This window comes from Stegodyphus dumicola, chromosome 8 (assembly GCF_044657685.1).
Source record: "Stegodyphus dumicola isolate Sdum_Otavi_A_Nest chromosome 8, ASM4465768v1".
NCBI classification, from domain to species: Eukaryota; Metazoa; Arthropoda; class Arachnida; order Araneae; family Eresidae; genus Stegodyphus; species Stegodyphus dumicola.
This window is the reverse complement of record NC_140775.1, coordinates 193,259,048-193,273,547: the sequence shown is the minus strand read 5'-3', so window position 1 is coordinate 193,273,547 and position 14,500 is coordinate 193,259,048. Positions and strand designations below refer to the sequence as shown.

The 14,500-nt window shown below is 30.7% G+C and overlaps 1 protein-coding gene across 2 annotated transcripts in view; it reads left to right on the top strand.

The window, feature by feature from the left end:
• Positions 1 to 304: 304 nt before the first annotated feature.
• The window catches only part of Tcs3 (Probable tRNA N6-adenosine threonylcarbamoyltransferase Tcs3), a 67,622-nt gene continuing 53,426 nt past the window's right edge, over positions 305 to 14,500 (top strand). The window contains exons 1-3 of one of the 2 annotated variants that reach the window (XM_085822867.1): positions 305 to 408; positions 8,428 to 8,549; positions 13,582 to 13,701. In XM_085822867.1, coding sequence (XP_085678993.1) covers positions 8,435 to 8,549; positions 13,582 to 13,701 — 235 coding nt within the window. In that variant the 5' untranslated portion in view covers positions 305 to 408; positions 8,428 to 8,434. Of the gene's footprint in view, positions 409 to 6,542; positions 6,757 to 8,427; positions 8,550 to 13,581; positions 13,702 to 14,500 lie in introns of those variants that run through there. The other variant, XM_085822868.1, reaches the window with a different exon arrangement.

Genomic DNA, 14,500 nt, shown 5'->3' with positions numbered 1-14,500 from the left:
GTGACTTTTTATAAAAGCGTAGTAGTCTGTTTTGTTAAAAATAGGACAGAACTCTTTTTCACAGAAACGATGACATGAAAAATGACGAAAACGCTGTAGACACCGCACCTTCGAAACCGAAAACGCACCTTCGAAACGGTGCGACATCTTTTCTGACGTCATTACTTTGGTAAAGCGGGAAATTAAATAAAAATAAAAAAAGAATAAATTTCTCTGATTAGTTTATTCATTTATTTCATATATTTCTACATATATAATTTCTAGAAGCTGAAGCTGTTTTCCTAAAATAATTTCTTAATATTGTCATTTTTCTGTTTGCTACTTTCCTCCACTTCCGATTGACTTTTTCTATGAGTTCCGGTTACTTTTGTTGCTAGTTTTGAATCTTTGAAATAATTTCTTTTCTGTGTGAGTACGATAAGTACTGTTTATGTCTGATTTTCTTTTCCTTCCACCTGGAATTGAAATATATTTACCATTTCTTTTACTTATATTTCAAATGATATGATAATGATATTTTATTTCTTACTGCCTTTTAAAAATACACTGTCATCACTTTTAAAAATACACATACATAGATCAAGTTAAATGTAATTCTTTTATATTTATACTTTTATTTTAATATTTATAATAAAAATATTCTTTCGCATCAGGAAAATCCCACAAACATGTGTCTTAAAACAGTTTAAAGCAAAATTATATCGTGAGGTACTATGAAAACACTGTAAAAAGAAAGCATATAAAAATGACGACATTGCTTGTTAACATTGAAGATTTGTTAGGTAAATTATTACAAGAGTTCGCTACATTCTAAAAATTTGTTGACTTCTGCTCTATATACTGGTAGTGGTGTCTGTATTTATCGAAAAAATATTTTTGAATTACTTTAACAGAATTTTTTTCATTTGTTTACATAAATCAATCAAATAAAATAATGCAAAATTAAAAAGTAATCTTTTAAAAGAAATCGGGTACTTCTTGTTAAAGCATTTATTTGTCAAAAATATCAAACTACTGTGCCCAGACTGTAATGTGCAAATTTGAAGTCCTCATTAAAGAATCATTAATTTGCTTTAACAAGGATGTACTAATATGCCTAAGAAAATGTTTTAAGTATTTGGAGTTACTGAACATAAGGACTGTTGTTTATGATAGAGATGAATATCCAATATCAGTCTGTGCTACAAAATAGGAAAAGAATTAATATTTTAAGAAATACTTATAAAAAGGAGTATAGATGGATAGTGATGTGATGAAAATAAAAACAATATTTGGTACTTCTGATTCACTACCATTTCAACCCTATTTCATTCCATTTTAAATATTTGATAGAACTGCGTGTTTGGTGGCATAGTTTTGAGTATACGTTTGACAATAGGCATAACCATAATTGACAATAACCATTTGCATACGACAGAATTTTATCAAACTGCAATATCAAAGCTGCAGTAAAAGTGTTAGAATGAATATTGGTGGCAAGTTTGGAAAAGGCTGTAGGTACTTGCATATTATCTCAACCGCCTTAGTAGAAGTTGCCAAATTTTGGCAACCATGCGCATAACAATTCTTTAGGTAATCATATCCATTGTAAGTTGCAATCCGAAAATTAACCGATCAATTTCTTTTTCTTCTGTAAAAGATTGCTGGACTGTGCCAACATGGTTGTAAGTGTCAAGCTGTATTTCTTGTTTTTCATGAATTGCCTTTTTTCATAATTATTTAAGAACAGAACATGGCTAATCTTTGGAATATGGTGACAGGTAGTTTAGGGACATTTTGGTCAGGCGATAAAGGTTACTAGCTAGAACTTTAGCAGTGTGCATGGATAAAGTCAAGAGTGTGTGCAATGCCATTTTTGTGCAATTCTGGGATTTTTTTTAAGTGAAAATAGGTTGATGCGTACATGGATGATACCGCGGTGCACAATGAATTGGAAGTTGATCTGTCAGCGCTATCCTTATCTTCAGGGCAGATGTTTTTATTTTATTTGGCTTATAATTTCTTACTAAAGGTATTTCATCTCGATGTGCTCCGTCTTTGATATGATTTAAATCAAATGCCTCGTCATTATAATTCGCTTCCGACAGCGAAGAAAGTAACAGAGGTTACTGAAAACGAAAAAATTTCGATTGACAAATTAGTCGGTATTATCGACACAGCAATTATAGAACTTGAACAGCAGAACTTTGTAACTGAACAACAAATTATGTCTGTTTATAGAATTAAAGAGAAAGTATTATCACATAAAACGAAGCAACTTAAACAACTTACATTGAAAGAAATGTTTAATAAAGTAAAAAAATAAATATTAAGCTTTTTTTTTTTTTTTTTTTTTTTTTGTAAATTTTGATACCCTTTAGATCATAATTGTTCTTTATTTCAAAAATTACGGTTTCATATTGTGATAGTGAGGAAAGTGACACAGAAGTTATTGAAAACGAAAAAATTTCGATTGATAAATTAGTCAGTATTCTCGACACAGCAATTATAGAACTTGAACAGCAGAACTTTGTAACTGAACAACAAATTATGTCTGTTTATAGAATTAAAGAGAAAGTATTATCACATAAAACGAAGCAACTTAAACAACTTACATTGAAAGAAATGTTTAATAAAGTAAAAAAATAAATATTAAGCTTTTTTTTTTTTTTTTTTTTTTTTTTGTAAATTTTGATACCCTTTAGATCATAATTGTTCTTTATTTCATAAATTACGGTTTCATATTTTTAATTTTATAATTTCTGCATGCCATCTTACCAGATTTAAACTGATGATCTATAATCCGGAATCACCGAAGTCTCGACGAGTCCGGATTAACGACTTTTGACTGTATAAAGTTAGCCGAGCAAATGTTTTTCACCAAAGAATTGGTGACTTTTTTGAGTTGCAAATAATCAAAGTACCAAATATTTCTCAAATATATAATAGATTGTATATAGTTTATTTTAGGTTTACATGCATAATTCGTGTAGAAGTTTTCAATAGGCAAGAGTTTCTAAACGACTTTGATTTTCTACTCTTAATTGACATTCAATTAATATTTTAATTCCTAGTCATTTTACTTTGTAAATTCCTACTAGTTTTAATTTCTTTTTTAGTAATTCACAACATTTGGTTTTACTTTTGCTTTTTAATTTTGCTTTTACCCTTGCCTATATGGATGACAAAACACGAATTGAGTAATTGAAGAGTTACATTTGGAGGCAGCTTCCCCTTGATAAGTCTGTCTCCTGCCTGCTAAGAAATTATTCACTTATGCTATTTAATTTGGTCTTTGAATTCCTTAAAAAAATTTTTTAGATTAATTTTTTGGAATACATTCAAAAGTCGTTAATCCGGACTCGTCAGGACTTCGGCGATTCCGGATTATCGATTTCTCTGGATAATAGATCATCAGATTAAATCTGATAAAATGGCATGTACAAATTATAAAATTAAAAATATGAAACTGTAATTTATGAAATAAAGAGCACAATTATGATCTTAAGGGTATCCAAATTTACAAAAAAAAAAGCTTAATATTTATTTGTTTACTTTATTAAACACTTCTTTCAATGTAAGTTGTTTAAGTTGCTTCGTTTTTTGTGCTAATACTTTCTGTTTAATTCTATAAACAGACATAATTTCAGCTGATCTTTGGAATATGGTAACTGGTAGTTTGGCGACATTTTGGAGGGGATAGAGGTTACTACCTAGGACTTTGGTAATAATGTGAGAAGTACTCAGTTCTGATTATGCATTATTTTGTGTGAGGGAAATGAGAGATCATGAGATATGTCATGTGACATTAATGGACGAATTATAGTTCTTTAATCGGAAAAGGGGGGAAATCTGGAAATTTTGTATTTAGCTTTATTCTGTGTTGTGTGAAACAGTGTTGGTTAATTTTTTGATCCCATGGCCCTAACTAAAGTGAATTCGAAATGGGTATTTAGTGGGATTGAAAGGGGTAGTAATAAGTGTTTTTTTAAGGTTGTGCGAGATAGAAGTAAAGATTGGTTATTAAGTTTTATTAAGTCTGTTTGGAGGATGAAGGTTTTGAACATCTTGCTGTGAACTATAAGTATGATTTTAAAGATCCTGAAACAGGTGCACATACGATTGCTTTTTATTTAGCGGAGGAAATAAGAAAAGTTTATACGCCACGTAATCAAGATTCTGAAGAAGATTAGGTAAGTTAGTATTTTTAATTATTTGAGGATATTATTTTTTTATGCATTGTTCTAAATGTAAGGAGTAAATAAAGTAATATGGTATTATTGGAAAATTGTTATTAGCAATGATTTAGTTTAAAGTAATTAGGATTGTAAGCTAATTTTTATTAATATAATGTATGTGCTTATTTATATTTTAAGTAGTGTTTTTGAATTTAATTATATTTTAATTAAATGATAGTTATTTTGTGAATTATATGTTTGTAGGAATTTGGTATACGTTTCAGTGAAAGTAAACGTGCATGGAAATAACTTAAATATTTGACACTAAGTATTTGTAACCATTTGTAATGTTTGCGGTATGAATTCGTTGGTGACGTTTATAATATAATAGATAATTTAGAGGTAAAAGTTTTTGGATATTTTACTTATTTTATACGTGGAAATGTTCATCTTTGGAAAGGGTATATACTTTTTCGCGATCAGGTAATTTCATATATGTTCTTTTTACCAGATTTTAGGATTCACAAAATTCTCATGCATTTTCGTGAAATTTTTCTAATTTATGAGAAAAAAGCAGTGTACATGGATATAGTGAAGAGTGTGCACAATGCCATTTTTGTGCAATTCTGGGATGTTTCTTTAACTAAAAATAAGTCAACGTGTACATGGTTTAGTGATATTTTAATTAAATGATAGTTATTTTGTGAATTTTATGTTTGTAGGAATTTGGTATATGTTTCAGTTGAAGTAAACGTGCATGGAAATAATTTAAATATTTGACACTAAGTATTTGTAACCATTTGTAATGTTTGCGGTATGAATTCGTTGGTGACGTTTATAATATAATAGATAATTTAGAGGTAAAAGTCTTTGGATATTTTATTTATTTTATACGTGGAAATGTTCATCCTTGGAAAGGGTATCTACTTTTTCGCGATCAGGTAATTTCATATATGTGCTTTTTACCGAGTTTAAAGATTTACAGCTTTTTTTTGCATTTTCGTGCAAATTTTTGTAATTTATGAGAAAATAGCAATGTAGATGGATAAAGTTAAGAGTGTGTCTAATGCCATTTTAGTGCAATTCTGGGATGTTTTTTTAAGTAAAAATAAGTCGATGTGTAAATGATTTATGTGTATGTGCTATTCTGAAAAACACGCAAGGAGTTTGCGATTGTGCACTTTTTTCCAATTTTGCAGTTAATATTTGTCATGATTAAGCAGTTTTGTTACATAAAATTTCTAGCATAAGTATAATTCGGCTAGTAGATTGTTGGAAAAAGTGTTCAGTAGATTAAAAAAAAGAAACTTGTCTCTACTTCGTGAAGATAAAATGGCGGCGGAAAAAAAATAGTGGGTTGCTGTAGCAGAGTTGGTCGCCAAATTTTCGCCAAAAAATCGCCAAGTTACCATAATCCAAAGATCAACCATAATTTCTTGTTCAGTTACAAATTTCCACTGTTCAAGTCCTGTAATTGCTGTGTCGAGACTACCAACTAACTTGTCAATCGAAATTTTTTCGTTTTCAATAACCTCTCTGTCACTTTCTTCACTAATGGAAGCCACGCAAGTGTATCGGAAGTGCACATTAAACACGCATGCGTAAAGCATGTAAAAAAAATGTTTGTGGCTTTGAGGTCCGGATTATAGATCAATCCGGGTAATGGATGTCCAGATTACGGACTTTGTAGTATCATTTATATTAAAAGAAAAGTACAAAAATAATTATATTTAGATTGATAGGATCATTTATGTTAAAAGAAAAGTACGAAGGAAAATAAAATTACGAAAATAACATAAATAAGCCGTAATTTATATTTTAGCATAAATTTAAAATCTGGCATTAGTTTTTTAAAAAAAGCTTTATAAATGATTTCTAATGTTACATATCTCTAGATGTAAGAAAATATTTTACTGGAGACCATTTGGCGCCCCTCTGTGAGCGGCACCCGGTGCACCATACACCCCCTTGCCCCCCTCGCTATGCCACTGCATAAAATTCTAATTAAATTTCATAAAATGATTCTTGGTATTATAGTACATGATTAAGCTTTGATTGAAAGGAAAGTGGAAAAATTTACCTTGGTTAGTTAATGATGTTAATCCAATCCTACCCAATGCTTTTAAATCTCTATTGTCTTAATTTTTCAATTTTGTTATTATTTCTACTAACAGATGGCATTACTCTCTCATCTCTCTCGACTCTTCTTTAAGGTATAAATAATTTCGTAACTTGATTTTTCAGTTGCAGTCATTTAAATATAATCTTCAGCATACAATTGGCAGTTATAAATTGAGTTTAGAAGAATTTTAGACTGTTGTCACACAGATTGAAGGTATTCTCAATTCTCATCCAATTTTACCTTTATCAACAGATGCAAATGAATTTGAAGCCTTAACGGCAGGTCATTTTTTAATTGGATGTTCCATTACTTCATATCCTGAACCAGCATTGTCTCATCTTGCAGATAATAGACTTTCTAATTGGCAGATTATTACCAAGTTCATTCAAGTTATTTGGAAACATTGGCAAACTGATTATTTAAATCATCTCCAACAATGCACCAAATGGTTTATTAATCAAGAAAATTTAAAGGCAGGTATGTTAGTTGCGTTAAAGGAAGATAATCTTCCCCCATTTAAATGGTCTTTAGCTAGAATTCTAGAAGTTTTACCTGGTAAAGATAATAAAGCCAGAGTTGTTAAAGTGAAAACATTAAATGGTGTGTATATTCGATGTATTAGTAAAATTTATTTATTACCTATCCAGGATAATAATTATTGTGTTCTTATTGGAAATTATGCCTTATATTAAAATGGAACTCTTTAAGAATAAGTTCAATTGTAGCATAGTGAATGTTCTTAAAATGTTTATTTTATATTATATTCATGATGAAATTACCTATTAGCTTTCATATTTGTACTGTAGAATTAGTTGTTCTTGAAATGTTAAATTGTATGTTTGTTTGTAATTTACATGTTGAAATTTGGAATTTCCACGGGTGGTGGCATGTCAAGTTAGATTACAGCGCCACCTATTGTATAGGGACAGAAGCTCTCTCTTGGCCATCTGGATTCAGTTAAGCAACATGCCAGAGCATGTAAGATCTGAATGGAGTTTAATTACTATCAATAAATTAGTTAGTTCTTTTGCTCTACAGTCCACTCATTAGTTTAGAATCATAGTACAACTTTTATCATTTAACATTTAGACCAACATATTAAACCTTTCAGTTGCTAAAAAAATGTTTAAAATGTCATAAACAAAGAAAAATCTTGTGAGAATGAAAATATTTCAAAAAAGGTATTTTTTTTTTAATTTTTTAGATGCCATGCATATTATAATAAATGCATTTGGAGAGGGGAGAGTAACCCAGAACATAATTAAATATTGTTTTATAAAATATGGTTTTGTATAGAGGAGACAGTGTTACATACATTAGTGAGGTAAATTATGAAAATTTGTTTATGGATTATATTGCAATTAATGACAATGTTGAGACAACATGCGAAAAAACTGACTGTGATACTATGAAAGGCACTACAGAAGCTGTGACTGACAGTGAAATGGTATCCAGGAAACTTGCAATATATCAGTCTCAGTTGAATCTAGCAAAGCACCTCAGATGCTAAGGAAAGGTGCTTGAACTATTAACAGTTTTATGAACTTGGAGATATGATTGAAAAACTATGAAGTTAATGAACAATGTGAAACAAACATGCATTGATCAGTTCTTTGTAGAAGTTCAGAATTTTATCGAATACATAATTATAACAACAGTTTTGTAAAAAATTATAAATAAAGTTATAAATTGCATAAATAATTTAAGCTTAATTATTCTTTTAGGTTATTGATTATTGACGTAGTCATAATATCTATATGTTAATGCTGACATTACAATCTGCAGTGTACAATTCGCTGATTAGTAAACTTAGCCACTTAATGAACATACTTTACGTTTGAAAAGGATGTGATTTTAGTAAGTAGCAGGTGCTGAACTCCCCCATTTCTTTCTTCTCCTGTAAGATCTACTTTCAGCTGATCTAAGAATTATTCAAGTCATGCATTTTATTTTGAGTTAATAATAAATTATTACTGATATGGATGATGTCTCAGTTTTACTTTGACAATAAACTTTTTCTAAGTTTTCACGGAAAAATTCTTTTAATCATATACTTCTGTTTCAATTTTTGTTAATCTGAACCTTAAATGTGGTGAAACTTCTAAAAAAGTGTACGAATGTCTGATTTTTTTTTTTTTTTTCCTTTAGATTCAGAATGACCATTGCTATAGGTTTCGAAGGAAGTGCAAATAAATTAGGTGTTGGTATTGTTAGAGATGGTGAAGTTCTTTCTAACTGCAGGGCGACATACATTACACCTCCTGGAGAAGGTATGTGTTTTGCATATAAAATTACTTTTTCTTCTTACTAAACCCTTTGATCTCAATCAAATCCCATCCATAAGTTCATTCCCTTCATGTCAAGCCCCAGAAAACTTCTTTCTAGCTGATGGACATTTTCGGGGCATTTCCATTCTTTAATTGCTGACCTTTTTTCTGGATCCATAGGCACATCTTCAGCAGAAATGACATGTCCAAGATAATTCAATTTATGTCTGAACAGTTTGCATTTAGCGAGACTCTTCTTTAGATTGGCTTCCTTCAGTTTCTGAAGCATCTTTCTAAGATTTTATAGATGTTCTTGACAATTGATGATATCATTCAGGTATAGCAGACAGGCTTCTTAGGAAAGACCTCTCGACACAGTCTCCTTCGAGTTGTTCGAATGTTGCCAGCACATTACATAACCCAAACAGCATCATTTTGAACTCCAAAATTCTTGTCCAATAGTAGAAGCCATCTTTTCTTGGTCATCAGGATGTATCTCTACCTGCCAATATCCATTTTTTAAATCAAGCATCAAAAAACCCTTTTTTCCAGAAGTAGTCACTTCTAGAAAGAGGGTAGCTGTCTTTCTTTATAACCTAGTTGAACCACTGAGAGTCGATGCAAAATGTACTTGAACCATCTTTTCTTCTGACCAGAATGATGGGAGAGGCTCATGGATTTGCTGAAGGTTCGATATCTCTATATCATCACTTTCTTGCATGCCCATTAGAGGTTTTTCTACCTTTTCCTGTTTAGCAATCCATAGAAATCTTGGATGTTGCTTGATTGTTGGATGATACCCAGCATCAATTCTGTGCTGTGTCAAACTATTTGAACCTACATCAGAAGAAGAGTGGGAGGAAACATCTTCAAATTCTTGATTGACACATTCTGCAACACTCCTCTTTTATTGCTTAATTGTGCGTTCTCCAATAACTCTGATGTAATGCTCTCTGAAGATACAGATTCTGAAATGTTACTGCTTTGTTTAACACTTTTACTGGAGTACACTTCACTTTTCTTAATAATTTTTTTTTTTTTTTTTTTTTTTTTTGTCAGTTATATTCGCAACTCTCAAAAATTTTAAACCATCAAAATTGCTTCCTAAATTTGCTATGAATTTCTTTAAGGTTATTAACTTTTTTGACAACTTCAGAAAGCCTGTTATCAACTTGTTGTTCGATTTACTGTTGGACAGAAGAAACTCTTTCTTTGATTTATTGTTCCACTGCAGAAATGCTTTCTTGAATTTCTCCAACTTTTTCTTCAAGCATGTCAATTCTGCCTTCAGTAGCCTCAAATTTGTTTTGTAGTATGCATGTAATTTCTCTTTTAATTTCTTCTTCACTTGTTTCAGTCTTATCTTGAATAGCTTCCATCTGGTCTTTAATGGATTCTTGATGAGCTTCCATCTCTCCTTTAACAGAATGTTGGCCAGCTTTCACGTCCTCTTGGCCTGCTTTAATCTCTTCTTTGAATGCAGCAAAGCCTGCCATCAGCTGTCTTTATTTTTCATCCATCAATCTTGTCAATGGTATTCAGTCCCACTTCTGACACCAAAAATTGTTGCATGGTTTGTAATAGATTGAATGCACAGAGGTCTGGTGATAGATTGATAAAATTAATTTTTATTAAAAGAAGCACTTCAGAGTTCTGAAAATTTCCACAGAAATACGCGTACAGGTGTTCACAGTATCAAAGAGTACAATCGTTAGTTACGCTTCAAACTACTAAGAACATTAAGCACAGTGCCATGTAAATTACATATAAAGAGGAAGCTAACTCGAAGATATCTCAGTACTCTGAACTCGCGCTGAAGTAACAACTCGCAACAACAACTGAGGGCAGATGCTCTCTTTTCAGCCTTAAATAGCTTCTACCCAGCTGCTGAGATATTTCTAAAACTTTCTGCTTCTCGAAATTATTGGAAGGCATATGAGGGCCAGATATGATTACAGCTAATAGTGGCCTATTACCTTTTTTTTTCAATTACAATACCTATTATGGTGATACAGTGACCAGACTAAATTGTTGCCATGTAGTTGCCAAGTTTGTCAACTTTTGGTGATTTCAGGAACAAAAATTTCCCCGTGCACTGCAGTGCATGATAATTGAAATTGAAAAAATGTAGCTGACTACTGTATTAGCTGTAACCATAATTCCATCCTCCTGTTGGTTTCCAGAAATCTTGAGAAGCAAAGAAATTACTAGAACTCTCTCGCGACCAATTGAAAACTTTAAAATGCCGGAGAGAGACATCTCAGCTCAGTTGTTTAGTTAGCTGCTGTTGTTATTGGTGATCGGATTAGCTTTCTCTGTGCTGTGCTTTGCGTCCTATTTAACGTTTGTAGTAGTTTAAAGTATAACTACTGATTATTACTGGGTGATATTGTGAACACTTTAATAAATATTTCTGAGAAAAATTCCAGAGTTTTGTTATATTTCTTTTGATAAGAATAAATTTTATTAACCTTTTATCGGACTTGTGCATTCAGTCTGTTATGAACCCGTACGCACACAACAGCAATATTATTTTTGGTGTAATATGAGAGATTTTAGCTCAGAATGAGAAATAATTCCCAAAACTGGTGAAAAATAATCTTATGTAATATGTAAATGTAATTCTTAATATTTGCTCTCACTGATTTCTAAATTTGAATGCCATTTCTAAAACATTTGAAATAATTCTAAAAGAAGCTAACCAGTTTTTTTAGCTACTGTATATATTATATTTCATTAAATTATGTGTTTGGAATGTAAAATATGCATAACATCTTAAAGAAAGGGAGTTTTGATGAAAGTTTTTAAAAGTCTACTTTGGTTTTCTATTATATGCTCTAATTTTTAGAAACTAGCTTTTATGAATCCATTTTTTTTAAATTGCCAAGTATGTAACACATGTCTTAGGTTTAACTAAGTTAGCTCAGTTACAATCAACTAAAGCTGTCACATGGATTCTGCAGGGTGAGTTCTTTTTTAAATCAAATTGGATAGAGAAATATAATTTTAAGTTTATTCTACTTCACTTCTTGTTAGAATCAAACTAAAAACTTACTACACAAGATTACCTGTCACCTTGATTTAGCTCAAGCGGAAGTTTCCATAAAGTTGCTATAAATTCAAACACTTTAATCTATTTCTTCTCTACCTAAGATCATAGCAAAGATTCAAACATCCAGCTTCCTAAAACCAGATCTAGCTTTGCTGTACAATATTTAGTTCAAGACAGTGTTAAAATTTCCAATAGAGAGCTAAACATTATAGGCAATGCAGTAGGAAGCGCAGGCCAAAACACTCACATATAGCTATGTGCAGTTATTCTAACTTTATAGTAAAACTGCTTGTGTCTCAAATCTACATAAATTCTGGAATGAGTGAAATGAGACAAATGGAAAAATATCAATTATATAACATTTTGTTAGTGAAATTTAAACATGAATACCATAAGCCAAACAAGAAATAAAAAACTGGCCTCTCTTTAATATGGAAAATATGAAATGTTATCACTCTTTCATTTTAATTTTATGCTTTTAATCTAAAATTACAATTAATGAAAGAATCAGGTAGTTATATAATTAGATGTACATAACCACAGTGTAAGTGTAAAGCTGGCATCATACCTATGGATATGAAATGTAATAAGCCCATACACTTGTAATGCCACTGGCCAATTTTCTTGAAAACATATTCACTCAAAACCAGTTTGAGTAATAGGTTTTTTTATAATAGGCACAATATTTTATATCAATGCTGAAAAATTTCCATTCATATCTGTGTTTCGCATATGTCAACTAATCAGAAGGAAGAAAGGATCATAAGATCTAACTAAATTAAATTCTTGGAAGCAAACATTCCTTGAGAAAATTGTGCTCGATGAAGTGTCGAAAGAAACTGTTGTCTCAAGTAACTGCAACATATAGCAAAAGTAATACTTTTAATAATGTCTAAGGTCAGTTTGTCTTTTTGCGAGAATAGGTTGTTTTCTCTAAAGCAATTACCGATATGAATAATTCAGAATGTATGCTTTGAGAGGACTTTGAAGAGGTATGTGAAGCGAAAACATTTTCTGCTTTTTTCACCATCAAATTTTATAATCTTCCAGTAGTTCTACTTTATTATTGTCATCTTAATGGAATATTATATCTGCTGAAATTTTACTACTTGTTAAAATTCAGAATGCTGCAATTAAAATGTCCACTTTCAAGAAATCATTGATTGAAATTCCAAAATTACTTGGTTTTGAAATTTTCAAGCCAGCTGTTAGTTTCAAATTCATCGCTATGTAGCCATATTCCTTATAACACCCAACAGTTTTCTGCTGGAACTCTTCATTATGGCATTACTCAAAACATTCCTTCATGTTCCGTATGAGCATTCTGATTTTTGGATTTTTTTTTCAATAATTTCTTGAATTTTATTTACAAGATTACTTGAATTTTGATGCAATTTCTCTTTTCAGTTTTTGTCTAAAAATTTTGTTCTCTTAAAAGCTCAGTAAGTTTTCTTTTTATTATTCTGACCATATTCTTCAGATTGTTAGATAAAAAATTTATGAAAATATTTATTGGATTCATCAACATTTCTGTGTGTTGATTTCTTTGGAGGGGGGGGGGGAAGTTCTAGCTATTCTTTGATTGGCCATCATTACATTGGAGGTTGAAGGTCTTAGAAAATTCTTTATGCTAAAATATTGTTATTGTTTGTGAATGTCTTACTGTTTAGAACATACAGACATAAATAAAGAATCAAAACCACTGGCATAAAATATGGAGATTATGAATGAGCAAGTCCTTAGGCCAATGAGGCTTATTTTTGTTTCTAGGGCAAAAGGGCAGAAAGTTTACTGTGTATTTATTGCTTTAAAACAGCAATCAGAAATTTGAAATGTGATTTACTTCTGAAAACAAGGGATAAATTTTTTTCCCCCAAATGCCAAGGAATTTGAGATAAAAATGTTTGACAGTATTAAAATATGTGTTCTTTTTTAAAACATTATTTAAATTTATAATTAAGACTAATATAAAATTTTTTATAGGCTTTCTACCACGAGATACAGCTCATCATCATCAAGCTCATATATTGGATGTTTTAGCAAAAGCTTTGAGTGATGCTAATGTCAAGCCTGGTGATATTGATGTCATATGCTACACTAAAGGTATGTAGTTACATGAATATTAGTCTGCTTTCTCTCAGAAAAGTGAAAAGTAAACCTGTTAAATGGTTGTAAAAAATGTATGAATTAAATATTTAATTTAAAAAATTATTTTATAAAATAGTTTTACATTTTTATTTTAAAAATTTGCATTCTGAAACATTTTGTGAAGAGGATATCCTCTTCATTTTGCCACAAATCTTGATATCCTCTTCATTTTGCCACAAATCTTGATATCCTCTTCACAAAATATGTTGCCATAATATTTTGTGTACTGTGTTTTTGCATGTAACATAGTAATGTTTATATAGAATTGCTACTAGAAATGACCCAGAATTTCAGTGTTTTCTCCCACAAATATAAAAACTTAAATTTTATATCCTTTGTATGTTAAAATATTAACTTTGATAAAAACATAAGTATAAAAAGATACTTATAAAGTATACAAAGTCTAAAAAAATGTATACAAAGTCTAGAAAATATTTGACCCTAGAAAAATACATTTACTTAATATGATTGATTCAATTCCTTATCTCCTTTGAAATAGACTTTGCCGGAATACATTTTCCTTAATGGTGCTGCTTTGTTGAAAGCATTTCTGAAAAGTTTTTTTGGAATTTAAGTACAGCTGGATGGTAGTTTTCTGTGTAATATCTTCCCATGATTCAACTGACCCCTTTTGATACTTTGAACATAGAGAGCAACCAGAATGAGGCATTTTAGCAAAGCAGAGAGCTTGACAAACCAGAGGAATGGTTAGGCAGCCAAGAAAACCTTTAATAATGTGAAGGGGAAAGGAAAA